At 43.5% G+C, this 27,691-nt stretch overlaps 1 protein-coding gene across 1 annotated transcript in view; it reads right to left on the bottom strand.

Annotated features, from left to right (window-relative positions):
- Window positions 1-560: 560 nt before the first annotated feature.
- The window catches only part of NAB1 (NGFI-A binding protein 1), a 153,359-nt gene continuing 126,228 nt past the window's right edge, over window positions 561-27,691 (bottom strand). Inside the window, exons 6-8 of the mRNA XM_078680393.1 lie at window positions 15,161-15,326; window positions 3,751-3,900; window positions 561-2,574 (exon numbers count right to left, since the gene is read on the bottom strand). Of these exons, the coding sequence (XP_078536519.1) occupies window positions 2,483-2,574; window positions 3,751-3,900; window positions 15,161-15,326 (408 nt within the window). The 3' untranslated portion in view covers window positions 561-2,482. The remainder of the gene's footprint in view (window positions 2,575-3,750; window positions 3,901-15,160; window positions 15,327-27,691) is intronic.

Genomic DNA, 27,691 nt, shown 5'->3' with positions numbered 1-27,691 from the left:
GCTTCACAAAGGGTAGGAATTAAGACTCATATTCATCAGAAGGTCAAACTGACAATTCAACAATGTCTGATGAGGCAAAAAACCTCCTCAATGGTATCAACTACCGCAGAGATTAGGGTCACATTTTTGTAGGCCTGTAGTTAGCTGAAATTTTGACAACAAGTATCTTCTGTTTGGATTCATTCTTTTTCAATTTATTATGAGCCATTCACTAGTCAACAGCTAACAAAAATTTGAAGAATCATGAGTGAGGCATAAGTAGTTGAAGTTAGACCTTCTACTGCTAGTTACTCATCCTTTAGGATCTCAAGCACATTAAATCCGTGTTTTGCTGCTAAGCTATTGTAAACTTCTGTACTTTACAATAACTTTTAATGTTGAATGTTTTATGATAGAAGTAGATTATAAGTCTGTATAAGGGTGTAAGTATTTTATTTATGGCAATCTGATTACTCAAGGTTCACCCCTTCTGGCACTGTAAAACCTCTAGAACGGCTGTTACTTATATGCTTATTTGTGTTGTTAGACAAAATGATGAGACGAAATTAGATTGGCAATTCTTTTTTTTTGGAATGTAATGTGTTTTTAAGATGTACTTTTATGTGGAATTCTTTGGAATTCCAAATCATAATGAATACAATTTAATTGAATTGACCTCCTGTTATGTATCATCAGAACAACTGCAAGCCATTTGGCTCTTAGAATAGCTGATGTTTATAGACGAGTGTTAAAAAACAGAGATTGTGATTCCCATTGTGTATAAGTAAAATAGCATGCAATTCAATGCTGAACAATTATTCTGAATTAATAATGCCTTCAGTCTCAGGAATAATGATTTTGGTGATGGTGTTGTACAGATGGATTTAAACACACAATGAGTTCTCTGTTGATGCCCCAATCTATGTCTAATCTAAAGTCATGAAGGACTGAAAAATGGCAAATACAGCCCCAAGCACTTTGTAAAAAAATGGCTTGTCGAGAGTCAAGGATATGATTGCATTAAACAAAGTCCGGTAGTTGCAGGACTTTGATTCATGCAATCAGTTTGGCTGGAAAAAGCATGTTAGAGACTGGTTGATAAAACAACGCATCAGACATGTATGGTTGAAGGTCTTTTTTAAGAAGTGGTGAATCAATGCAATGTGAAAGTAGGGAGCACAAGAACCCAGGATAGCAACTCACAGAAAAGTTTTACATGATGCAACAGGGCAAAGGAAAATCCTGAAAACGTAATGTTACTGTCTACTGTGATAAAACAATCTTCTCCCAGAGAAATAATCCATTCAAAAATTAAATGAGAAGTGTTTGGCAAGGATGAGTAAGAGAGTAACAGACTGTGAATATCATAACTTTGATGTGTGTGTGTGTGTGTATATATATATATTTCATTTTAGAATTTTTATAAATATAGGTCTATCACATATCCCTGACATCTATGGATGGAGTGATTATTTGCATATAACTACAACTAAGGAATTTAATGTTGCACAAGATGGTGTAGTGGAATGTAAAGACATCATTCATTAACTCATTTCAGGGCTCAAAAAGGAACATCAATTGCCCATTAAATTCTTTCATAAGTGAAATATAAAGAATATGTTCTCCTTGTGTCTTGAAGAAATCTAACATCACAGATCAAATACTGTACATGGGTTGAATGATCTTTTCATGCATATAAGAGATTTACTGGGATTAGTGATCTGTGGTACGCCTATCTCATTATAATACTGCTATATACTCCACATGCCATTGAAAGGGTAGTTATGTTTAAAAAGATATAATCTAAATTATATTGACCGTGAAATTGTAATGAGAAATGAGGTGGATGTGCTAGGTTCAATTTCTTTCTGCATGATTTCCTGAGGCAAAAAAATCAGCAGAGGCCAGAAAAAAATACATGTGTTTACTGCTCCTCCAAAGTGAGAGGCGCTGATTTTAAATTATATTTTCAGGAGTTTTGTTAAACATACCATGTACTAATCTATGCTCACTACACTCACTATTGCAAAATAGGGTATAAGTCTGCCACACCAAGATTATTTTTCACACAGTCCCATTGACTTTTAGCTTAACATAATAACATTAACCTCTACCCCAGACACATTTAAATTAGACACAGAAATTTCAAGTAAAGTGAACTGTATTCACATCAGCTCAACAACTGAATACATGTCCCAACAGCGAAGTTTCTATAAGTTACATAAAACATAATACATTCTTCAAATAATAAAAGGCTCACAATATTAATTTGTGAACCTTCGTAGGTCATTAAAAAATATGTATTAGGAATGCATAGCCATCAGCACCACTGTTTATTCAGTTCATCTATTTTCAGCTGATAGCTAGGGCAGTCTTGAGGCTTTGGCTATAAATTATGTTTCAACTGAACGAGGCAACACTGGTCGTTAAGGCTTGCAAGTTTTTTTTCGGTTCCTTGGTGAGGCCTGATGGTATTGATCAAAGGTTAGGTATGCAGTTATGGCTAGCTTCCATCTTCTGGCTCAGTCTTTATGACTTTCTCTTCAGTGATGTTAAATGCGGACTGCGGGTAATCCTTTAATATCCCAAGGCATTCTGCAGAAAGATAAGAATAGATCAATTTATTCACTTGTTCAGTTCAGTCTTGATCTCCGCTCCCATCTTGTTGTGTTGTTGTTTATACCATCTTTCCTAGCGCTTAGAGACCTGCAGGTGATTAGGCGCGATATAAAATTATATTAACAATAACAATTAACAATAACTTGCGAGGTATCAAAGAAAATATGTTATTGTTCCTGTTGCCATGTTGGAATGGTTTTTGAAAGCATATCCTGACTCACTGGGCCCAATTCACAAACTGCATTTTGTAGTACGTAATTGAGTATCACAACAGTACTACTACTCACAGACTACAAAATGCAATTCACAAGCCTATGGCTGGAAAACTCACCCTCCCCTAGCTTAAATGCGGAGATCTACGCCACTGTGTCCGAGATCTCTGCACATATAAGTATACTACTTTGTGGTAAATCTGGGAATGGACAGCGGGGAGCGGTGAGAAGAGAAAATGGGGAATATTTACTCAAGAATCGGTGCTATTTATTGAACTTTAAGGCGGTATTTGGGAGGGAAATGCTAATACAGAACACACACTCATGAAAGAGTCTTTTATAATGTACACAATGAACTTATGAAGTCATTACAGTCCTAAAAGTGTCACAACAGTCATATATGTACTCCAGTCCAGTCTTGGAGTAAGTCAAGCACCACACACGGTCAATCCCTAGTACTTTAACAAAAACGTTTTTATCTAAAAATAATTTAAATTAATTAAATACATAATTTTAAGCATGTGTCCTAAAAAGAAAAGGAACAATCTACGTAATTATTCTAATATATTTATATTATTTTATTTTATTAATTAATCAACATTTAATTTGATGAGTTAATGTGCTGCAACATTTTACTGTATTAGTTCCAGATCAATAATAATCTTAATTTCATGGGACAGGTTTAGCACGGATTGAAGCTGCTAGCTAATACAGTGGAAAGTAAATTTTGACAACTGGAAATTGGTAAATATTTCTGTTAATCTATTAAAGAAAAAACTATCTATATTCGTAAATCTCTAGGTGTATGAAATAGCTTTTGTTTTAACATTGTGTTTTTCACTGCAGTGCTAAAGTTTGGCAGATAGCAACTATTAAGTTATGGATCCTTCTCAATTCAAATGCATGCATCGTTATGTGTGTCACATGTAACATCCCTCACCTGAGGATTGAGAGTTTGTTTCACTGCTGGAAAAAATCATGCTAAGCTCATTGCACAATTGCTTCCCTAAGTGCTGCTCGCCATCTGATGGAAGCTGCTGCAGTGGTCGATTGTGATGATTTGTAACACGCAGGTTCAGCGGCCTTTCACCTAAAAGCAATATAAGAGAAGAAAGTCAGATCATAGGATTGACTGCTGTTCTTCAACACTTGTATAACCCCTTCTAGACGGGCGAGAACACCCTGCAACCCCGGGGCTCTCCGGCCGTTACCCAGTACACCCGGACCCTTTTATTAACACACGGTAGTCACTTGCTGGTGCAAAACAGCTGCATTTTTATTCACATCAGAATAAAATCATTGATCATTCACAACTTCATGCATATATGATATTGTTAACACCAGTTGTTTAGTCCACTGCCCTGATAGCACCTTCTCACAGCGCCTAGAGCAGTAGCCTCTCTTTTTATGGGGGTCTAGCACCTAGGTGCCCCCCTAGGTTTCACCTTCCTGCTGAGATTTTTCTGGGCAGTCCTTGTGCCATGTGCTGTGTCTACCCTGTGCTGACCCATCTCACTGACCCATACCCTGCTCACCCGGGGCCCCTGCTCTAAGGCATCCCAAGAACACATACTTGAGCGGCTACTCTTTCTAGGCTATTGCGCTCGTCCTAGCTGTTCCTCTGTGCTGTCTCTGCCACGCTGCTTGTGGTTTCCCAACCTCAGGTAGCTCCCCTTGCCTTGCTAATCCCTTCTAGCTGAAGTGCAGATGTTCTATGGCTCCCAATATGTTCAATAAAAACATGTCCATGCCCACCCCAGTCAGGTCAACCCCATCTGCCTCGTAGTGCCCCTGGGTTTGGGGATTAATGAGCCTGGGGCCTACGAAGCCCCAACCATTCCCTTTGTATGTTTTACCCATTGTGATATTCAACTTACGTCTAGACCTCTGCCTGATTCCAAGATCCCCGCCATTCACTGCGTGTTATGATTTCTGACCAAATCAGCTCAGCCAGGCAAATGAGCCTGACCACATCTGTGAGGCCGGATATAATGGCCCCTAACAGGCCCTTTCGCCTTAAGTTGGCCAAGTACTTTCCCCCAAGGTGTACCCACTACTGAGTCTGGCTTCCTTAACTGGTGAAGCCCACTCTCGATGGCAGGTATCAATTGTTCTCATCTCATGCCCAATCTGCCTATCCATGCCACCACTGTATTGTGCAGCCACTTCCCTTTGTAGTTCTTCCGTGCTGACAGACACCATTGAGCCCTCGCGATGTAGGAGTATCCCAGAATCCATACTCCGCATTCTAGGTGGTCTGTCACGACACAAAAATGTCTTAAACAGCAGTGTGTCGAATGTAGCCCTTAAAGGCACCCAAAGCCCAGCGACCTGTTCTCTTTATGTGCTCCCCAATCAGCCCGCTCAACGCGACTGTAACAGCGGCGCCTATGTGAAATGAGTGTGAACCGAATTCTTTAGGGGGAGACCAGCCTTAGCCAGGTCCATCCTGAGGACCGTATTAAACTGGACATGACTAAGATATGAGCGATCCCCATGTTGAAACTGTGGGTACCCCTGCTGTAGCCCATCCTGCATGTATCTACTCATGAGGCAGACAGGGCGGCACCCGTTATCCTCCAGGCAATCTAAGCGCGTGCACTTGCTCTTGGCCTCCTGGTCTGTCTTGGAGCAGCGGAGATGTATTGTCATGTGACTTTCCCCCAGGGGAAAGTCCTTGCCTCTTAAGCACGCTGTATCTGGAAGAGGCTACCAGCTCACTAACCCTGTAACCCTGAAAACAGCCAGCGCAAAGGCAGCCTTTAAAAGTGTGATTTCCTGCTCTTGCTCCTAAATGCGCTGAATACCCCAAAAAAGCCCCCTTAAGATGTGGCACCTCTTATTCCTACGCTTTGGTTGCATCTGCCCACACCCTTTTATGGCTGCCCTGCAGTAGGAGGCACCCGCCGGATCCTTCTCAGTCACTGCTTCGTTTAATATGACACCGCATTAAGATGGGTTTGCGCCCAAACGTTGGTTATTCCGCTGGAGACGGGCCAAAGCAAGAATGCTTATGGGTGAAGCCGAGTGCAGCCTGAGCCTTGGTTGATGCATTGGCGCTGGTGGACTAGTGCCTTCATGTTTCGTGTTCAGGGCTGCTGGGGACTTAGTGCCAACACTGCCTGGATTCTGCCAGAACTGCAGGGGGTAAGCTGCCATGCCAAATGGTCACTGGGGACTCCATATCCCACAACCCACTGCACTCTCTTCAGCTGTTCCCACTGCAGCCTATTTAAAGATCTGAGCTGCCCCACTGTCAGGGATGTGTGCGGGCCGCGCCTGGGCCAAGGGTGGGCCTGTCATTGCCAGGAAGAGGCAGAGCATGGCAACCCTCCTTGATTTTGGCACAAGACCCTTGTTGTTAAGCCTTATTTTGTTTTCAAGCTTTGCCCTCAACTTTACTGGCTGCATGTCTCACTGCATATGGGGACTAATTGATATTCACATTCTGGAGAAGAGAAGCGTATAGTGAGCCATTGGGCTGCGTGCTCCGGGTCTGCAGTATCTAATACGGTTATAGCATGTGGGAATGACTGTGCCTCAGACTGTGCATTAAGCAAACTAAATAAGCCACCCAACAGTCAGTGTTGTTGACTTGACTTCCCAAATGAGAGTGGCTCCTTGGAGGCCAAAAAAGCAAGCTAATGTTTCTGTTTGCAAAGATTTTTGAACTGTGTTCACTCCCTGCATGTGACTGGCACTTGGTTGCAGATGCGCATATATTAAGTGATTATATCAGGTGTTGGGAGCTTGTACCTTGTTCCGCAGCTGTATGATAGGACCTATGGGCTATAAAACTATTTACACAACAATAAGTAGAAGAAAGAGCACTCTGGGCCAAGTTTAAGCAAGGGCTTTAGAAGGGTGCACTCTCGTTGAGGTAAAAGGGGGGGGGGGGGCAACTTTCTACTTACACTTCGCAAACACCTTAATGGGGAACCTGACCTAAGTTTGATTATCAGGAATTAAAATTGCCTTTGTGTACTTGGTTACTTTGGTAATATGGAGAAACAGAAGCTGGTTGAATCTTGTCAACAAATTGCCAATTATACTAAAGCTACTTGGCAAATTGACAGCCAACCCTTCAGTGGGATAGATCAGCAAATTGAGAAAGTGAAGTCTACTATAGGGGTCGTCACTGCTCAAAATGAAGTTATTACCACCAAAGCAAAAAAGGGACCTCAAAACATGTCAAGCTACTTTCACAAACCAGTGATACCTCCCTCCAGCCAATCAGAAGCATCAGGGGTTGCAGCGCCACCGCCAGCTACACCAATGGTATTTCAAACCCGATTTCTTCCCCTGATGCAAGAGGAGGAGGGGCCCACAGTTACATCTGCTAAAGATAGGAGTGCATTGGGGACTGGTCCAATACACCCTAATCTATCGACCCCCTATATGACCACTTATCTTCCTCTTATTATGGAGTTCAAAGCGGAGGTTGGAGAGTTACAATTGAGGTTAGTCTTCTTATGAGTATATTGGACCAGATTCTGACCTTAAAGGGGACACTGACGCTGCAAGGGTGGCTGCTGATGCCTAGTTCTAGAAATGTAGGAGCAGTTACTACACTAGCACCGGCGCAGAGGCCTACAAATAACTCTAGGGCGAGTCTGCTCAGGCCAGCTTATTTGGCCTAAGCAACATCTAGCAAACCACAGACCCACAGATCTATGTTTAACCTTAATACCCCAAGATCCAGCAGTAGAAATAGAAACAATGCACCTACACCCACTGGTTACAGAGAGGGGGCCTATCGAAGGGGAAGAAACTGTCTGAATAGCTATCCCAAGAATAGGTTCAGACTGGCGATGGTCAATGTCCCAAAACTGTTAAATCCAACGAATTTCGAAGACGAAGAGTCACTAAAAAACAAAGTAGCCCACTGGATAAGACACACCAGGGGATGCCATTCAGTTATCAGGGAGGATATCATGGGTGCTAGAAGATGTTCCCATGCTGCGACACCCTTCGACAATCAAAAGTATGTTTATGGACAGGAACATCGTCAATAGCCTTGTCACGCTAGATATTTGGTCCTGCTACCATAAAAACTCAAGTATACAGTTTAAATACGGAAGTTCAGGGGGAAGGGGACTGATGCCACCTAGCGAATCTGCCCACTTGCCAGATGTTATGTCTGGGCTTGATAATAATGACTGACTTGGGTATGGCCTAGGCATTTTCTCTCAATATTAACCCCAAATAAAAGCGGCTAATTAAGTTACATGCCCGTGCAATAACCATCAGGCGCTGCCAATGCGGTGGGGGGAGGGATTTTGGGGGTGGTGCAAAATATATGTAAAATACCAGGGCAGTTATAGTTTGTATTAGCTGAGGGGGCAGAGCAATCCGTAGTGGATTTCAATTTTTCAGTTTTTCAAGAACCATAGACATGCAGACATCCCATGAGAACAGTAGCCCCATTTGTCTGGGAATGGCCTATGATGTGTGGGAACTAACGTCTCCTGCTAACATCCAGACAGGATCCATCTCTTAGAGTGCACTAAAAAACTCAACGAAGGGCACAAATTGTCCATTTATTTGTCTCTTTAGCAGTACCCAGGCTAATCACTTTCCATCAATAACCTCATTAATCTCTTGGGAAGCCGCAGGACTCAAGGCTAAGCTGCTACTTCCACATTGGTGTAGTTTTATCAATAACTTTGATGTATGTTTCTTTCAAGAAACTTGGTGAACAGGCCCTGTATATAGACTGAGTTTTCTTATGTATTTTATCCAGGCAAAGCCAAGTAAAGGAGGGAGGCCTACAGGAGGATTGGTAACATGGGTTAAGTCCTGCCTGAATTGCAAAATCCGACAATTAAAAAACAGATAGTGAGGTCATATTAGATATTGAAGTAAGTTGTGGCAGAAAGTTTATTGTGTCATTTTGTAATATCTATGCGAAAGGTGAAATGGGAGGGGTTGCCTCGTCAACAATTCAATCCCTGGAAGTCTTCTTGGATAGACAACAGCTTGGGATTAATCTGATTCCTGCTGGTGATTTCAACACCACATTTGAGCCCCTTGCTAGGGACGATGTTGAAATCAGAGTGGAGGAGGATAAAAGATGGGCTATCCTTCAAAAGGAGATTGCCACAATTAAGAGATGGACACTGGCTGCCCTCCAGCGAAAAGCACTCACTATCGAATCTGGCATACGAGTGACACAATGGAAGGACTACATCTGACCCTAAGAGGACATATATGTTTAACAGCCATAGATCTGAAAGTCACATTGACTATGTAATGGTTGATCTGAAACTGTGGCACCTAGTTAATGTCATGACTGTACTAGGAAGGGAAGAGAGTGATCATAACCCTTTATGCCTCACAATAGAGTATTTATTAATTAGGTTTTGGGTTGATAGCTCAACTCTTACTAGAACTCGAACATACAGCAGATAAAAGCCTCAATAAATGCTGGCAAATTACTGAGAACGCTTCCACGTCCCTAATTTTCACTCCATAGTGCACTTAAGCTCCGGTCAGCTTTTGAAATGTCCCTCAGCGCTTACGATACTGCGCTGCTGTTTTTGGGGAGAAGGCGTTCTCCAACAGTATTAACCTGTTGTCAGATCGGATCTACTGCATCAGTGTAAAGTTCCAGCTGCCTTGCGGTCACCCAAGGTTCATGCCACATCAGGATGCCGTTGAAACCCTCCAAAAAGCCTGCCCACTGCCTGAGGTCATCTTTTATCCCTCTGGTTAGCCTAACCTGGGTGTGTCTCTTTGTCAGTCCTTTGATCAGCCAAGCTAAGTAACTCTCAAACGGGCTCCCTGCTGGGATCACGCAGTTGGCAAAATTCAGATTTCCTAGCAGTTGCTGCATTTCTCCTATTGTGGCCTTGTTCCTCAGCAGCAATAGACCGATTAATTGCCCGATATCCTCTATCTTGGCTGGGGGCAGGAGACATATACCTTCAAGCGTGTCCAACTCAATCACCAAAAAGGATAGCTGCGTGACCGGGCCCTCTGTTTTTTCGTGTACTAGTGGCACCCCCAGTTCTCCTACCATGGCCACGAAATGGCCCAGTACACCTTCACACGGAGTGGTACCTGGCACACCAATGAAGAGGAAGTCATCAAGGTAGAAAACCTTTCCCCGCGCTGGGTGGTGGACCCCTAGATCCCATTCTAGGAAACTGCTGAACATCTCAAATTAGGCACACAAAATTGCACATCCCATTGGGAGGCATCTATTGTAGTAGTAACTGCGGCCATCAAGATAACGCCCCAGAAGGTGGTAGCTGTCAGGGCGTACTGGTAGGAGACGGAAAGCCAACTTAATGTCTGTCTTTGCAAGCAGTGACCCTTTTCTTATCCTTTTGACTCGATCCAGAAGAAGGCATTGCTGCCACTCGCCTCCTTTAACGTTGTTCTGACACAAAGGCCCTCCTCCTGATTGGGCCGTTTTAATAGCCGCCTGCCAATCATGGTGCCTATTTTTTTGCTAGCTTGCTGGTCTTCCCGCCCTCGGGGCCCACCCTCAAGCGGCGTTGAACACGGGCCCCTATCCGGTCTGGCTGTGCCTCCCCGGCCTGCGACTGTGTCGACATTTTGTTTTTCAAAGTGGTTTCCCCTGCCACGGCTGCTGCCGGTTCATTCATTAAAATAAAATTATAATAATTATCAATGCCTCTGATACATGAGGACATTTCAGAATTAAATCTGCCCAGTACCTCTTTTCTGGTAGTAACAGGCAATAAAATAAAAAAGACACCACAAGAATATGTGTGAGGTAGAGCGCAATTTGCTACTCATTAGGAATCGTGACCATTACAGGGATGGTGGCCTGCTAAAGGAAAATGGGATGAATTTAAAAAATAAAAAATAAATGAAACTTTGAAGTTTTATTTTATGAGAGTCCTAGTGATCACTGCCTGCTCTAGAAAATTATTTGTTTTAACATTCACAAAGGAGAAAGGGTCCCTTGAGGATCCCCTTCCCATTTGCAAATGGTTACCACTTCCTTTGAGGTATCGGCAAAAAAATGAAGATTTTACAACCGGAACTGGCTAGCAAAATATTCATACATGCCACTGTAATTCTGGATTTGGAAGGAACACCCTTAACACGCCCCTTTCAAATACAGAATTGTAAACACAATATGCGTTTCGGAAGCGTGTTACCAAATCGAAATTTGTGATTTTACATTTGTAAAAGCACTTTTGGCGTCAGAAAACAACCCAATTCTGTAAATTGGACTGTTTCCAACCACAAAAATGCTTTGTACATATAGCCATTAGTGCTGCTCTCATAATCATGCTCCATATGTAACAATGTTCTACAAGGTATTAGGAATTAAGGAAATTAAGGATAAAAAAGTAACTCAGTGCAACATTTGTTTTACATAACTTACAAAATGTTTGAGCTCAGAAAAAAGGTCAAACCACACTATAGTAAATACTTCCATGCTGCAGAGTCACAGTTAAAATGCATTTGAGGTACATGTTGTCTACGCGCTTGGAAAAGTAACAGCAGACAGAATGAAACTAGTGATATGCAAAATTGCATTTCTGTCAAAAATAGCTTTTGCTAAAGATTTTTCAGAAGAAAAATTCTCTTGTGAAGAGTATGTTTGTGGATTTTTTCACTTCTGCAAAACCAACTCTTGTCAGGATTCTTCACCCGCGTTTTTTAAAAAACTTTTGACAATTTTATAAAGTTCCAAAAATTGGTGTAGGTTTACCATGAACTCAATATTCCATCATAGGATCACAAGAATTTCAGAAACGAAAGAAAGGTCATTCTAATTATCTAGGATCTAATTCACAAAGGTAAACTAACACGTTTGTGTAAGTTAACCATTGTTTGCTATTCACTAAGATATTTTACTAGTAGAATATATGCAACTGCGGAATCTCCGCACACAAAAAGATAGGACATTCAAAATCTTTGTATGTGCACAGACTCATAGTTTATCTTTGTAAATCAGGACCTTCACATATATTTCCTAGTAAAGTATGAGAGTGAGTGTGAGAGTCAGTGTAAGTGAGAGTGAGTGTGATAGTAAGTGAGAGTGAGTGTGAGTGTAAGTGAGTGCGAGTGTAAGTGAGAGCGAGTGTGAGTGAGAGTGAGTGAGAGTGAGTGTAAGTGTGTGTGTGTGTGTGTGTGCGCGTGTGTGTGCGTCACGTCTAGTTTCGGTTTATCCCCTTCTTGCAAAGGGAAGAAGTTACTTTGTATCCATCCTGTTTTATGAATGCAATTACGTTCAGGTGCAAGGTTGCATTGGTGGAAAATTTAAACATGATCTTTAAGGAGAGGTGGGCATTCCAAATATCAGAATTATATTGCTCTAGGGAAGCCTTGGTGCCTGATTATTATGACATTTACGGAACAGAAACATGTCTGTTGTTTATGTTGCTGTGCATTCACTGTTATTACAGGTTGGCCATGATAGGTCTATGTGTTGCGGTATTGTGCATTTCGAGATCAGAAGAATGTGCTTGCCCTTGAATGGCAGGTGATCAATATTTTAGCCAAATCAAAGTATTATTTTAAAAAGATACTACCAGGAAGATATCCAGAAAACTGTCAGTTTGCCAAAGCAACATACACTTCAATACTTTAGCAACTGAATGACAAATAATGCAACTTATAGACAGTGAACAGTGAAAAAATAACATGAAACCGGGGGAACAACTTCATTACATTTGTGAAATGTACTGGTGAATGAGCACATCAGGTAGATGTTGCAGCAGCCATGTTAGTGTAAGAAAACAGGACCTTTGCCAAGTTGGGTGCATGGAAGCTTAGCAGGAGATGAATGCACAGGGAGTTGAACATAGGACCCTGTGACAAAAAGCCACTGTGCACAGTCACAGGCCATGTGATTTGTGGGATGAGTGACTGGGAGGATGTTGGCACTGGAGGGTGGGGGCATATTCAATTACGTATAAATCCCTAGTAAAGTACATTACATATGCCCAGGGCCTGTATATTAAATGCTACTAGTGGGCCTGCAGCACTTATTGTCCTACCCACTTAAGTAGCCCTCTAACCATGGCTCAGGCCTGCCATTGCAGAGCCTGTGTGTGCAGTTTACACTTTCATTTCAACTTGGAAGGGCAGAGCCTAAGTGTGAAAGGCCTGTCTTTGAAGTCTCCCCCAGATGCTTCACCTCGACTGTAGCATGCATCCTCAATGTCGTTTTGCCCAGGATTAAGGTACTTTTGTTCAGCGTACCTCACTGGATCCCTGTTTCCGGCTCGCGCTCTATCGTTGTTGGTATGTACTTTTGAGTTTGTCCTGGTCCAGCGTGACCAGATATCCCAAATAGCGCTTTATGCTTCTAGGCACTTTTTCTTTACCTAAACACTTTGAAATTGAATATCGCTGGTCTACTTACTGGATTTTTTTTTTTATCTTGTTTTATTTATTAAACTAAGTTCTATTTTCGAACCTGGTGTAGAATCTTTTTGTGTGGTGTTTTCACTGTTTTACTGTTTGAAGTGTTGCACAAATAAGTTAAGCCTGACTGCCCTGTGCCAAGCTACCAGATGATGAGCCCAGGTTAATTTAGTGTGTGCCTGCTTCTCATACTGACTCGGATTGTGGTTGCTGCTTGACTAGGGCTCATAAAGCAGTCAACCTTCAACTCAAAGGTTGAGGTATGAATAGAGAGGGAGATGAAAGAGGAAGTGTACAAAAAAAGTGACATTTCCCATTTTGACTTCCACACAATTATTTGCTCTCTGAAAAGAAAAGAAAAGTCTTCAGAATTAAACCAAACCGAGCAAGACATTTGCACTTTACTATAGAATGTGCATTTCCCTGGTTTGGTGTAAGTTAATTCAGTAGTTTTTGAGACATTACTGGTACAAAATAAGCCTGGCTTGAAAGAATTAAAAAACGTAGAGCTCTACGGGCCATTAGTCCAAAAAAGAATAAATATTTTGAAGCTGCCAACAGGGTGCAAAGTCTGTGCATCCATAAAAAAAAAGAAAGGACACAGAAGGGGTCTGGGTGGGCACTCTATGAATCCAAGGGCAGGTGTGGGGGGAGAAAGCCACAAAGCCCCCCCTCCCCCAATGTTTAACAAAAAACATGTGTCAAAGGGTCTACAGAGTCCAGTGATCTTGTTCGATAATGAACAGTCTCTGTACCAAGACCGTAGACTCCCAAACACCCAAAATGGCACTTGTAGTCGTTGTTATTGGTACAGAGACGGCTGTGCTGAGTCTCCTTCTGTAGTCTGGCACACCTTCCATTTGGGGAAAAGCAGACACATGCGCTGCTCTCACAGAGAGAACGTGATGCTTGACAAATTGAAGAAGGTCTAATAAGGATGACAAGGAGCTTGCTGAACCTTTACTCAAGCTGAGGAAGAGGATGTTCTCTGCATTGGAGAAACCACAGAGGGCGAAAAGTAATGAAAGATTCCATTGTGTATTAATTGTTCACGCATTCCTCTGGAGAATCTCCACATGCAAGCTGTGCGACATAAATTGAAGGAGGGGGCATATAGATCTCTACTCCTTAGGAACTTTGATAATGAGAAAGCATCTACAAAGCACAAAAAGGAGCACCTTAAAAACCCGGATGGCTATGAAGAAGAACACACAGACACCAGCTACCCAGGAAACAGGAAGAACAGAAAATGTTACTGAAGATATTCTGCAGAAAATTGAGGAAAATAATTCACACCTCCCCACCCACAAACAATAACACCATCCTCCCCAAAAGAGTTCATATGAAAAGCACAAAACAATTCAATAGAACAACTTGCCTACATTAAATCCTAGGACCTGCATGGCCTCCTGCCACAAGTTTGACATACACTCCCTGCGGCTAGTTGGAGCAGGGCCAGCCAAAGGCTAGGGCTTGCACTGTGACCAACCCGCGACGCATGGCTTAAGGCTGTAACAAATGGGAGTTGGCCCACCATGGCTGATTAGGTGCAGGGCAGGGGAAATATTTTGCATAAATAGTTCACATAAATTTGACTAAAGGATACATTATAATTAAAAATACAGTGGAGACATGCACTGTACTTGCATCTCTAAATTGCATTTGCATGAGAATTCTCCTTCACTAGAAACACCTTAAGGAAAAAAAGAGAATTCTAATTTGCTCAGTAGTCAGTACATTAAATTGTGACGTTGTTTCACATCCACCACATCACATATCAGCCACTAGAACAAAAAAAAACTATTGTCAGGCACATATTGGGGATTTAACTACAAAGTTCTGTTGGTCATGCCGACTTCTATGTTGTCATATTTTATTACAAAAAGGATTACCGAGTCATGCCTTACTGAAATCAGCACCTGTCCACTCTGAATCATTTTTTTTTGTTTTATGTTTGATATAATTAGAGTTGAGTGACTTGCTTGCTTGAGTACCTTGCCCATCTGAGGCGTCTGATGTCTGGCCATTGGGGCTGTGCTCTTCTGAGTTTTGTCTATAGATTCCTGCGGAATGGCGTCTCTCACAAAACTGAAGTTTCTCAACCAAAGAGGGATTCCGCAAAAACTCCATCTGCTTGGACATGAGTTTCTCAAGCTGTACCTAGGAATAAACAAAAAACGAACTTATTTATGAGAGCAATAACCGGTAACCAAATGATTACGGCGATCAATACTTCTAACTCACAAATGTATTGGTTTTCGAAAACAAAACATACCAAAAAGATGCATTTTTTATCTTACATCAATGATTGTAGAGAATTAGATAGGAGAAGGTGGGTCTTCCACAACAAATATAATGCAGTGGAGGTGTCGCTGAGAGGCGTTAGTATTCAGTGAATGATAATATTTGCATTTTTGGGCAAATGTTCAGCAACAGCTAAGAAAGAGAAAACTGGATTTAAAAAGATCATCTAAGTGCAAGAGGAATCCCACAACAGAAACAATCTATTGCATTACCAATAGGTCTGGCCTACATAAGAGCTATTGGTAGTGTGTTTTTATGATGTTGTACACCAGCGTGACTGCTGTTCAGCATGGCTAAACGTTAGTGGTGTGGAGTGGCATAGAGTGTAGTAGGGGAGTAGAATGTTGTAGATTGGAGTGGGGGAGTAGAGAGTTGTAGAGTGAATTTGTTGAAGTACAAGTTGCAGGGAGAGTAGAGTATTGTAGAGCTGATTAGAGAGGAGTAGAGTTCAATGGATCACTGGCAGAGAGTGTTGCAAAGTGCAGTGGCGTACAGTAGAGTGGCGTGCGGTGGATAAGGGTTGAGTGAGTTGAAGTGGACTGAGGTAGTGGAGCGGATTGGATTCCAGTAGAGTGGGGTGGATTGAGTGGAGTTGGGTAGATTGAAATGGGGTGAGGTGGATTGGGACTGGAGTGCGGCGGATCGGAGTGGGGTTGATTGCTTTGGATTGGAGTGGAGCACATTGTTTGCATTGGAGTGGGGCAAATTGTTTTGGATTGGAGTGGGCAGATTGTTTTGCATTGGAGTAGGGCCTATTGGATTGCAGCAGATTGTTTTAAATTGGATTGGGGCAAATTGTTTTGGATTGGAGTGGGGCAGTTTGTTTTGGATTGAGTGAGGTAAACTGGAGTGAGGCAGAATATTTTGGGTTGGTGTCGAGCAGATTGGAGTGGGACAGATTGTTTTGGATTGAAGTGGAGCAGATTGTTTTGGATTGGAGTGGAGCAGATTGTATTGGAGTGGGGCAGATTATTTTGGAGTGGAGCAGTTTGTTGTTTTGTATTGAATTGGAATAGATTCTTTTGCATTGGAGTGGGGAAATTATTTTGGAGTGGTGCAGCTTGTTTTGGAGTGAGGCAGATTGTTTTGGATTGGAGTGGGGCAGACTTTTTTAAGGTTGCTGTATTGGAGTGGGGCAGATTATTCTGGATTGGAGTGGGTAAGATTGTTTTGAATTGGAGTGCACAGATTGTGTATTGGAATGGGGCAGATTGTTTTGGTGTGAGGCAGATGGTTTTGGATTGGAGTGGGACAGAGTTTGTGGGAGGGATTACTGGATGAAGTGAGGCAGATTGTTTTGGATTGGAGTATGCAGATTGTTTTGGGCAGATTGATTTGGTTAGGAGTGGGGCAGATTGTTTTGGATTGTGGTGGGGCAGACTGGACTGGGGTTAATTGGATTGGTGTGAGGTGGGTGGATTGGATTAGATTGGAGGGGTTGAATTGGGATGGAGCGAGGTAGATTGGAGTACAGCAGATTGGCGTGGGGCAGATTGGTTTGGATTGGAGTGGGGCAGATTGTTTGAACTGGAGTGAGGCAGATTGTTTTGGATTGGAATGGGGTAGACTGTAGTGGACCAGATTGTTTTTGACTGGGGAGGGGCAGACTGGAGTGGAACAGATTGTCTTGGATTGGAGTGAGGCAGATTGTTTTGGATTGGAGTGGGGCAGATTAGAGTGGGGCAGATTGTTTTGGATTGAAGCAGATTCGATTGGGGCAGATTGGAGTGGGGCAGCTTGGAGAAGGGCAGATTGTTTTGGACTGGAGTGGGGCAGATTACTTTGCAATGGGGCAGATTGTTTTGGATTGGAGTGGGGCAGGTTAGAGTTGGGCGGATTGTTTTGCATTGGAGTGAGGGAGATTGGAGTGGGTAGATTGGAGAGGGACACATTGTTTTGGATGGGGCAGATTATTTTAGACTGAGTGGGGCAGATTGTTTTGGATTGCTGGATTTAAGTGGGGTAGATTGTTTTGGACTGGAGTGGAGAAGATTGGGGTGTGTTTGGTGGACTGGAGTGTGGTGGATTGGAGTAAATTGGGGTGAGTGGGGTGGACTGGATTGGTCTGGGGTGTTTTGGTGTAGGGTGGGGTGGATTGGCATGGATCGGAGTGGGGCAGATTGGGGTGTTCTGCACTGCATAATTTCGAAAATTACACATAAGAAAGAAACAATGTCGCTTTGCAATATATAGAACAAGATAATCGCTTTGCAATATATAGAACACGATAATCGTCATCTTTTCAGAACAACACCCATGAGCAAAAACAAAACATGAGTGATAAGTGAGCAAAAAAAGAATTGGCATAATAAAAAAAGTTAAGTACGGAAAATAAAACGTTGCAATTTTGCTTGTCCTGCTGGGTAAATTTTTGCTAGTCACACACCTTCACTAGAAGTAAAGTAAAATGAATCTCAGGGCCAATGGGATATCCTAAACAGGGGAAATTTCTTAAAGCTATGCCAACATCTTCCAGGCTTAGAAAATGTCAACACAGCGGACATTGAAACAGTGGCCTTTATAGACACTGTTATGGGCCAGAAAAATGAGTCAACCTTGGTAACCGTTTTCAACTCAGAACTGGCTGCAACTTTATTTAGGAACGCAAAGCAACTGAGCGAATGGGGCATTCAAGCTAGCCTTCATACTACCATTAACTATCCGGCCTTTTTAAAAAACACCCCAGAACCCCTATTGACCAACAACATTAGCCCTATCTTAAATTTGGAAGGGAGCAAACAACAGCTACCCCCGATGTTAGGCGGCCACAGACAGGAATCAAAAGCAGCACCCTGGATTGATACTCCGCTTCAAGTAACAGCCATAACAGCAGGCGGCCCACGTAAATGTGTATTTAAATCAAACAAATCCCAAGACTGGTCCTGGCTTTCCAAGGCCTTAGTGTAGTAGTGTACAGACAATTCAGCATGAAAACAAACCAAAGTATGATACAGCCGGTTGCTTAAACATTTGCTCCTGGAACATCCGGGGCCTAACAAAAGAGAAAATAGGCCGATTAACCACGAAACTCTGGAATTCAAACGATGTCTTTGCTATTCAAGAAACCTGGGCCCTGGAGAACACCACCTGGGAAGATTTCACTGTAGCCGAATCCTTTGCTATCCCATCTACAGCAGGTGGCCATGCATCTGGAGGCGTGCTGATCGCCGTAAAGAATACATTGGTTGCAAAATTAGAGACACTCTACAACGGCGAAGGCGACTACATTTTCCTCAGCATTGAGACTAAGAGTCACGTTAAGGGGAAAATAAAGCAAAAAAATCATTCTTGGCTGTGTCTATCTACATCCCGCAAAAATTCGTCGAGAGACCACTTTAAGCAACTTGCTTCCTATAATAAATAAACTTGAAGCTTTATTCCCAAATGATCTGTGGCTGATAACGGGTGACTTCAACTCCAATTTAATGGATACTGACCCCACCCAATACTCCCAAATATCACTAGTAAATGAAGAGTGGGCAATCCCGGAGATAAAGTCCCAATTTCAACGGAAGGAGGCCAATGGAACAATGTTAGCAACAAAGTTAAATCAATCAGGCCTCCGCATTCTTAACGGAAGGTTAGCCTCTGATCAACCTGCTGCATATACCCATATATCCTCATCCCGCATGGCGACTTTAGACTACATATGGATATCCTTCACTGCCTTCCATCTGGCACATCAGCTCTCGATAATACCATCCTTAGACAGCGATCATGCAATTCTAGTATGCAAGATTGCCCTTAGGCAGCAACACCGCCCGATAACTCCCCTGATTGGAAGGGAATCATACCGTCAGAATGTAAGGAAACTAAGATGGTCTGAATGGAATCATGAAGCAATTGAAGCGGAAGTTGACAGTCTTCTCTCCGAACAGCGTCTGGATGGCACTGACTACCTGACAGGATTTTCCTGGGAGAAAAGACTAAGCGAATTTAGAGACCAATTAGCATTAAAACTTCCAGATAGCCCTCCGAAGGACCTTTTGGTCCCAACTACTTTGTTAGAGCAAAAACAACGTATAATCTCCGCAAAGAGTAAATTAAATAAGTTGCAACGAGTCCATGCGAGCAACAAAAGTGAATATAAATCCCTGAGGAGTGACATATCTGCCGCCAGAAAAAATTACAGAAAGGCCAGATTCGCCCTAACAAGACAGGAAGAAGAGCTCCGTTGGGCGACAGCCTTTGAGATAATTAAAACCAAGGACCAAAGAAAATTTTGGAATTGGGTAAATGAGGTTACTAAAGCCACTAAACCACCCACTGCAGCTAATATCTCCCCCGCAGACTGGGAGAATTACGTCAAAACATTATATACGGCACCGTACACATCAAATAACAGCAGTAGTACCCAACCTATGCCCGATCAGCTCATCACCGAGGATGGCACAACCGCCACCATCACGATATCCACAGAAGAAATAGTAGGAGTCATAAAGAAAATGCGCTCCAGCGGTGCACCCGGACCCAACGGGATTCCTACGCAAGTACTCAAAACCTCCGCTCAAAAATGGGCTGCGATACTGACCCCCCTCTTTAAAGATGCAATACTGGGAAACACAATCCCGCCCTCTTGGCAAGGATCATTCCTTGTACCTTTTCATAAAAAAGGCTCGCGTTCCAATCCCGATAACTATCAAATGATAGCCCTGCTTGATGTGGATGGGAAAGCATACGCAAGTATACTTTTAAAAGAACTTACAAAATGGGTGGAAACGAAAAACTTAATCCCTTTTAGCCAAACCGGCTTCCGTAAAGGTTGCCACATCGAGGGCAACTTGATCTCCATAGCCCACCTGATGGAAACAACTCTAGCTGCAAAAGGCAAATCAATGTACATGGGATTCATCGACTTTCGTAAAGCCTTCGACAGCGTTAGTCGGCCTAAATTGTGGGAAAAACTGGCAAGATGGGGCATCCCACAGGCACTACTAAACGCAATAATAGCCCTACACACGGACACCTGGGTAAAAGTCAGAGTAACATCGAAATGGTCTACCTCTAACAAAATTTTCACTAATAGGGGCCTAAAACAAGGATGCACCCTTGCGCCATTACTCTTCAATCTGTATCTCGCCGACCTACCAGAATGGTTGTCCCGATCAAGAGCCTTCCCTCCAGGAATCGGCCAATGTAAAATCCAAATGCTGCAGTACGCAGACGATACCATTCTTCTAGACAAAACCCAGGTGGGCCTCCAAAGATTGCTCAATTACCTCGCCCAGTATTGTAAAAACAATATGCTAGAGATAAACGTTAGTAAAACCAAAACGATGGCAATCTCACCTGCGAATGGAAAAAAGATCAAGTGGTATATAGAAGGGAAACCACTGGAGACTGTCACCGCATATAAATATCTGGGCGTCTGGATTGACCATAAAGGGAGATGCTCGGTGCATACAACAGAGATGCAGGCAGTGGCTCGCAGTTTAGAGGGGGCCTTCATGAGAACGAAGAGTGCTCTGCATTCCCAAGATTTTGTCCCTTTGATAAAATTAATCAACGCAAAATTCCTGCCCACAATCTCCTTTGGCGCAATAATCTTCAAAGACAAAATGAACAACTGGCTAGATAGAGCACAATCATCATGCTATCGCCGGGTCTTCCGATTGCCAAATTCGACTTCCCATGCCCAAATCCGGAAAGAATTTTCCTTATCCTCTATGCGCTGGATTATGGGAGCAAGATACGTCTCATACTGTCTGAAAGCGAAACAAGCTAACCCCCACTCGCTGAAGGGTTGCATATGGCTCCTGCTTAGTAATCCAACTACACCATGGAATAAGTATTTGACATTCTGCCTCAATTCCCTTGAAGCGGGGAACATATGGTCCTCTCCTTTGCCCGACGAAACGAAAGCAAAGCTTTTTACCAAGCAAGCCAAAATTCTATCAAATCAATCGGACATGCAACAGGTTCTGCAACTTTATCACGGTCCCTGGGCTGCCAAACTATATGCCCCGAAAACATCACCATCTTATCTCGCATCAGCAATGAAGCCGTATATCAAACATCAATTAATGAGATTTCGCTTCGGCTTAATTCCGTTGAAGGCATACAAGTTTGGCCAAGGATACGTGAAAGAAGCCTCCTCTCAGTGTCGTTTCTGCAATCAGGGAGAGGAAAGCCTAATCCACATTCTGTGCATTTGCCATCAACTCCGGGCGCAAAGAATATTTTGGCTGAGACCAATTTGGCTGTTTCTAGGCATCAGGACTTGTCAAGAAGCGCTCGAGGCCTGTATGAGGGGAGACTCGCCACAATTGGCGACTCGCTTTGTAAAATTCATCACAGCAATTAACTCCTCGATTCAATCATCCGAGCAAGTTTGAATTTTCCCCTCCCTATGTGCCAGTCCCTTGGCTTTTCTGCTTTCCCTTCGCATTACCCAATCCATTATTTTTATTGTCTTTTTTAACAGACTTGAATTCTTCTTTTCTACTTAAAATGTCATTTTCTGGATGTGCATATTGCAATGATTTTAAATAATTGTGCAATAATTTTTTTTACCTTCACTAGAAGTTAAAAAGAACAAAATAGTACCTCAATCACGTCGGGAGCAGCGACGGGCACGGATTAAGTTGATTCAATCAGTGCTTGTTCCCTGCTCCACACAAAGCAGCGGAAATGATGCTAAGCCTGTGGTGACCAGTTAGGAGGGCCGTAAAGAAGAGTGCCGGGCAAGCAAATAAATTGAAAGCAAAAGGGGGGCTCCATGCACTTTTTTTGTTAACAATAGTGTCTCACAAGTGAATCACATGCACTAGCGCATGCTGTCGCAGCCTTGCCCATACAAAGAAGTGGATTCAGACGCGAAATAGACTGACCATCTCAATTAAGCTAAAAGTTTCAGGAAGCTCCCGATAAAAAACAAAGTTCAGACAAACTGTCATTTTGAACACGGGAAATTCCTCACCTAAGTGCAGAATTACAATCCGGGATACATGGGACTCATAATGATCCCTTTACGCTTGAGTCAGAACTTCTACAATGGTTACATTTTTTTAACTATTGTCAAACCAGTAGAAGAACAATTATCCATAGCATGTAAAGCTATTACACATTTATGCTTCAGACGTTTAATTCTGTTGTTGGAATATAAATATATATACAACTAGGAGTCTAAAAGAGCAGTGCTTCTGCTCTAGACGTTATTTGCCCTTTTAGCATCTCAGAATAAATCTTATCGCATGTCTTTTTCTGTCCCAAGAGGCCTGGCCCTGAAAATATCCAAAAGTGAGAGAATGGAGAGGGTTGAAACACTTATAACCACATCAACAGAATAAACAATGATGGGCCACTGAACTGTAATTGGTGATCTCGGCGGTGTCCAGGCGGTTCCCAACTTCCGAAATTTTCCCAAAGTGAATTCATCAGACGTCCAGGGGTGGCTTCTCCTCTACGGCGGAGGAGTGTCGCCCCACTGCTTTTAAGCAGTGAGAAACATAAAATGGCAATAACTTCGAGTTTAATGTCATTTAATGTTTCGTGTCCTGCTGCTTGGTGGCGGGTGGATGGGCGGGGCTGCTCTGCTCTCCGAGCAGGGCAGGAGAGGAGTGGTTTGCTCACTCCTAAATTGTGCAAGGACTGTTTGGTCGACCCTGTCGGGCCGCCCAAAACTGTAATGCGCACTTCCTTGTTCACCATGCAGGCTGCATTACAGACTGCATGGAGAACATGCCCACCCCTCCAGCCCCTGGCTGAGCCCCGTGTCACGGCGTTCAGATGAATCACAATGCTGCATCGCAGCATTGTGATTGGTTTAGGGGAGGGAGTCTGGATACCTGCTTCCTGGTCCTGTCGAAGGCAGGAGAGCAGGGCGCAGAGAAGACGGGGGACCCGGCCTTTAAAAAATAAATGTACTTTCCGATCCCACGGCGTGACACTCGCCCCCCCATCCTCTCCCCCCACACCCGCGCCCGTCCCGCCACCCGTGAGCCATGTTGACTGCGACTACAGAAGTCAGTCATTGTATCTCACCCTTTGGGTCAGCTTCAGCTCTTTCCGGATTGGTGTGTTCTCTTGCTGAGTACCACTCATATTATGCAATTTCCGAGAGCCTTTGGTGGGGAAATCAATTCCTTAAATCCCTAGGTTGTAGCAGCACTCAGCCTCAGTAACGACCTGGTCCTTTGCTCTTGAGCCAACCTGCACTATTAAACTGTACACATAGCGTGCAGGAAGCATGTCGCGGCTGCACTTGCCATTCAGGCATACCATACTGGAAACAAGCACAGAACAGAATAGGGGCGTGAACATGAATGGGACACAAAGATTTGAAAACAAAGTCTACAAGTGTGACCGCTTCTGCTAATGTTTCATTTGTTTCTGTGACCGTTTTCTCCCCTGGTTACTTCTGTGCCCTTTTGCCTATGTTTCCCCTTCGCCGTCCCTTCCTCCTGCTCTCCCGCCACTGCGTCCCCTGTTGCCCCGCCCCCCCGCTCGCCCATTCGTCCTTCCCCCCTCCCAGCTGCTCCTCCCTCCCACCTCCCCCTCTAAGGCAAGCCCGTCTGCGCCCGTCCGCGCCCAGCACCAGAACCCCAGGCCCCCGCGAACGCCACACGCACTCAACTCCGGACGAGAACACACCTGCTACCAGGCCACCCCGAAGCGCACCCAAGGACCCTTCACCTGCCGGAACTACAGCTTCACCAGCATCCGCTCCACCAAACCTCCGCCCAGGAAAGAACCCAACCACCTCAGATGCATCCTCCTCAACACCCGATTCCACCCTCTCCATGACTAAGCAGGTCAACGTCGACTCCTCCTCCTGCTTCAACACCCTCCGCATGCTCCGCAGGATCTACAAGTGGATCCCCACCAAAATGAGAAGAACGGTCACCCAGGCCCTCGTCAGCAGCAGGTTGGACTACGGAAATGCCTTCTACGCAGGAACTTCGGCCAAACTCCTGAGACGGCTGCAACGCATCCAGAACGCCTCTGCACGTCTGATCCTCGACATGCCCCGCCGCAGCCACATCACACCCCACCTGAGAGACCTGCACTGGCTCTCCATCAACAAGAGGATAACCTTCAAGCTCCTCACCCACGCACACAAAGCACTCCACAACACCGGACCAGCATACCTCAATAGACAACTCAGCTTCGACAACCCCACCCACCAGCTCCGGAAGACCTGGAACCCGCTCCGCACCCACCTACGGCAGACCCAAGACCTGGCGGTCTTCAGAAGACTCCTCATGACCTGCTCTTCAAGCAGTAGCAGCACCCCCCACCCCCACCCCCAGCGCCTTGAGGCCCTTGCAGGTAAATAGCGCGTTTTACAAGTGTTATGATTGATTGAATGTAATCTGACTTGCTCCAGTACCAGACATATGATCTATCCAACAGGTGCTGCCTGGGAAAGGAGCCATGATGGAGCTTTATAACATGTGACCACTCAGGAGCCCAGCAAACATCCTCCACCATCCACACCATTCCAACAGGAAGAATCAGAAAATAAAGCAAGATCTCATTTGCTAGAGTACGAACATGTAGTAACGATCTGAATGAAATCCTTGCCAGTAGAAGCAGGCTTAGTGGATACTAGGTTCCATCTTAAATTTTGAGTGCAATTTTATATTTTGCACTTTTTATTACCTTATAGATTACAGTAGCAAATACTATGCTATAAAATTAATCGAAGCGATTGACATTTTATGTATTCACCATACCTCACTAAATAATTAAGTGTTTGAGAATTAAGCATTGTTTTTTATTTCTATTTTTGTTCTATGTAAATAAAACGACCTCGCATGACATGCCTTTGGATACTGTGTTTTTTATTTCTATTTGAGGTGGATAGGGTTGATTGAAGGTTCCTGCGGCAGTGATTTGGGAAGGGATGTACTAATAAGTATATGACCACATTTTTTGTGACAGTTATGCTTTATCTTTATTTTTGCCGTCTATATTTCTGAACTTTTTGTATTGTAGTCTCTATTTTCTACATCATTTTATAAATCACAGAAAAACTTTGAAAATACGACTTTGAGCAATTTGGAGACTTTGGTGTTTTTACTGGTGCAGGCGCAAGAATTTGCTTTCCATTCCCATCAAAGGAGGCCAATGAAAGCAAATGAAATGACACACTGCCACACATACAAATAAGTCTGGGCGGTGAACTCCGCTCCGCTCGTAGAGTTTGTTGAGTTTTTTGCACTCCATGTTACGCAGAGCTTGCAAAGTTCAGAACTCACAGCGCAGGGTTTTTTCATCGCTCACCCATGTCAACATTAAGAGGGCGAGCTCAAGCGAGGAAAATCCACCTCCCGGTGCGATTTTTCCTCATACGCTCTCGCCAATGTCAAGTTGGTAAGCGCAAGCGAGGGAAATCAACCTCCCGGTGAGATTTCTCAATGCGGGCCGTCGGATTTCGCAGTGCGAGTGGCCGCGACCGCTCGCATTGAGAAACTGGACATTTGTGTTGAGAAAGCAGCCGCTCGAGTCAACATTCTACTTCTTTGGCAGAAAGGAAGCAGCGCCCGTTTGCGCTGTTCATGGTACCATTAGCAATAATTTCACAGCTCCAACAAACACCCGCCCCAGAAAATTACAGCGAACAGCATTTTTTTTTACTCACTCCGCCCAGGCTTACATACAACCTGCTGTTTACTCAATCGCCAACATGCAGTGGGATAATACTTCTCATTTGGACGATGTAATGTATTATAACAGGATTAGGGCGTACAAAATAAAAAGATTGATTTAAAAAAATGCGAATCAGGATTGAAGTGCTACTTTACTTAAACACATTTTTAATAACAATTGTTTTCTGATGTACATTTCATTTTACCACTCACGTGTTAAAAAAAACTATTAAATGACTGTTAAAAGGGCAGAGGGCTTACATATTCTAGAAACAGCTACTTGTCTGTAAGAACTGGAAGGTAAGAAGGCCACAGGGTGCTGTAAAGTATCTAGCAGCTGCTGCAGCTCTAACTAGAGTACAACGATGAATAAAGCCTAACAGTTGCAGCTATTTATAAAAGCAAAGACATGGCAAAGCAGAATAGGGAATAACTGCGGGGTTCTGCAAAGGTTTGATTATTCATGGATTCATTTAAAGTGAACTAAAATACGTAATCTGTGATTTTGCTACAAGACAGGCCGATATCCAGGTGTCTGCAAACAGATCACAACAAAACGAAACCCAAAAGTCGCTGACTTCTGGCAGGCTCCATAAACATGAGGCAGGGCAGATAGATCACAAGCACTATGTACGCCCTCGTTGGTCAGTAAATCTTTGTGATAGATAGAAGAAAAGAGGGAGCACAGGAGGGGAGGGAGTAAAGGGAGGACCGAGTAGGGTTTCGATGCGAGAGGAGGGGGACACACACGGACAGACGACAGATACTAAATTCAAGTTCATATTTATTGTAGATTAATAATAATCGTAACATACATAAGTACATAAGCGGATTTCATGGTAAAATAGAATACAAAAAATAAAAACACGAAACATTGATAGTCCAGGGCGATTTAAAGTACTTATATCATCATATTATCACTCAGAGCTAAAAACGAAGTGATTTAAAATATGAGAAGAAGACCTGTAAGGCAACAAAATAGTCCTAAATCAATCAGCCTACTTCCAATTACCATAGTTAGTTACTAATTTCACAATCTTCGACATGGTAAATAGAGTCTGATGACTATAGTGCTATAGAAGTGTTAAAAAAATGTGTACAGAGCCAAGCCGGGACTGCCCCCTCGGCCGGTGCTGACCCGCCTGTTCAACTTTCAGGATCGCGACGTGATCCTCCAAACAGCACGCGTCTCCCCACAAATTCTCGTGTTAAAAACAGCAATTTCATTCTTCCCAGACTATACGGCTGCGGTGTCCTGACGCCGTCACAGTTTCATCGAAGTGAAGAAGGCGTTGAGGGCTCAGGAGGTGCCTTACTCGATGCTATTCCCTGCTAGACTGAGAGTCGTGGCGGAGGGAAAGACTTGGTTTGTTGAAACACCAGAAGAAGCGTACGATTGGCTCGAGGGATGGCGAACGGCGAGTGGCACCCAACGCAGAAATAAGGATCACCACCGAAAGAATAATGATGAAGCGACGAGCAGTCAAGATCTTTTTCAACAGGAAGACGACCCCTCGCAAAGAGTGGATGCGGAAGACTTGGGCAAGGGATGAACTGAACCAGTAGGCGACGCGCCTACAACACCATTACCCCACTGATTGAACATTTTGCTTATGCCGCACCTGGATG

This window comes from Lissotriton helveticus, chromosome 3_1, assembly GCF_964261635.1.
Source record: "Lissotriton helveticus chromosome 3_1, aLisHel1.1, whole genome shotgun sequence".
In the NCBI taxonomy this organism is placed as follows: domain Eukaryota; kingdom Metazoa; phylum Chordata; class Amphibia; order Caudata; family Salamandridae; genus Lissotriton; species Lissotriton helveticus.
The sequence above is the reverse complement of the archived record's forward strand: the minus strand, read 5'-3'. Positions and strand labels throughout refer to the sequence as shown.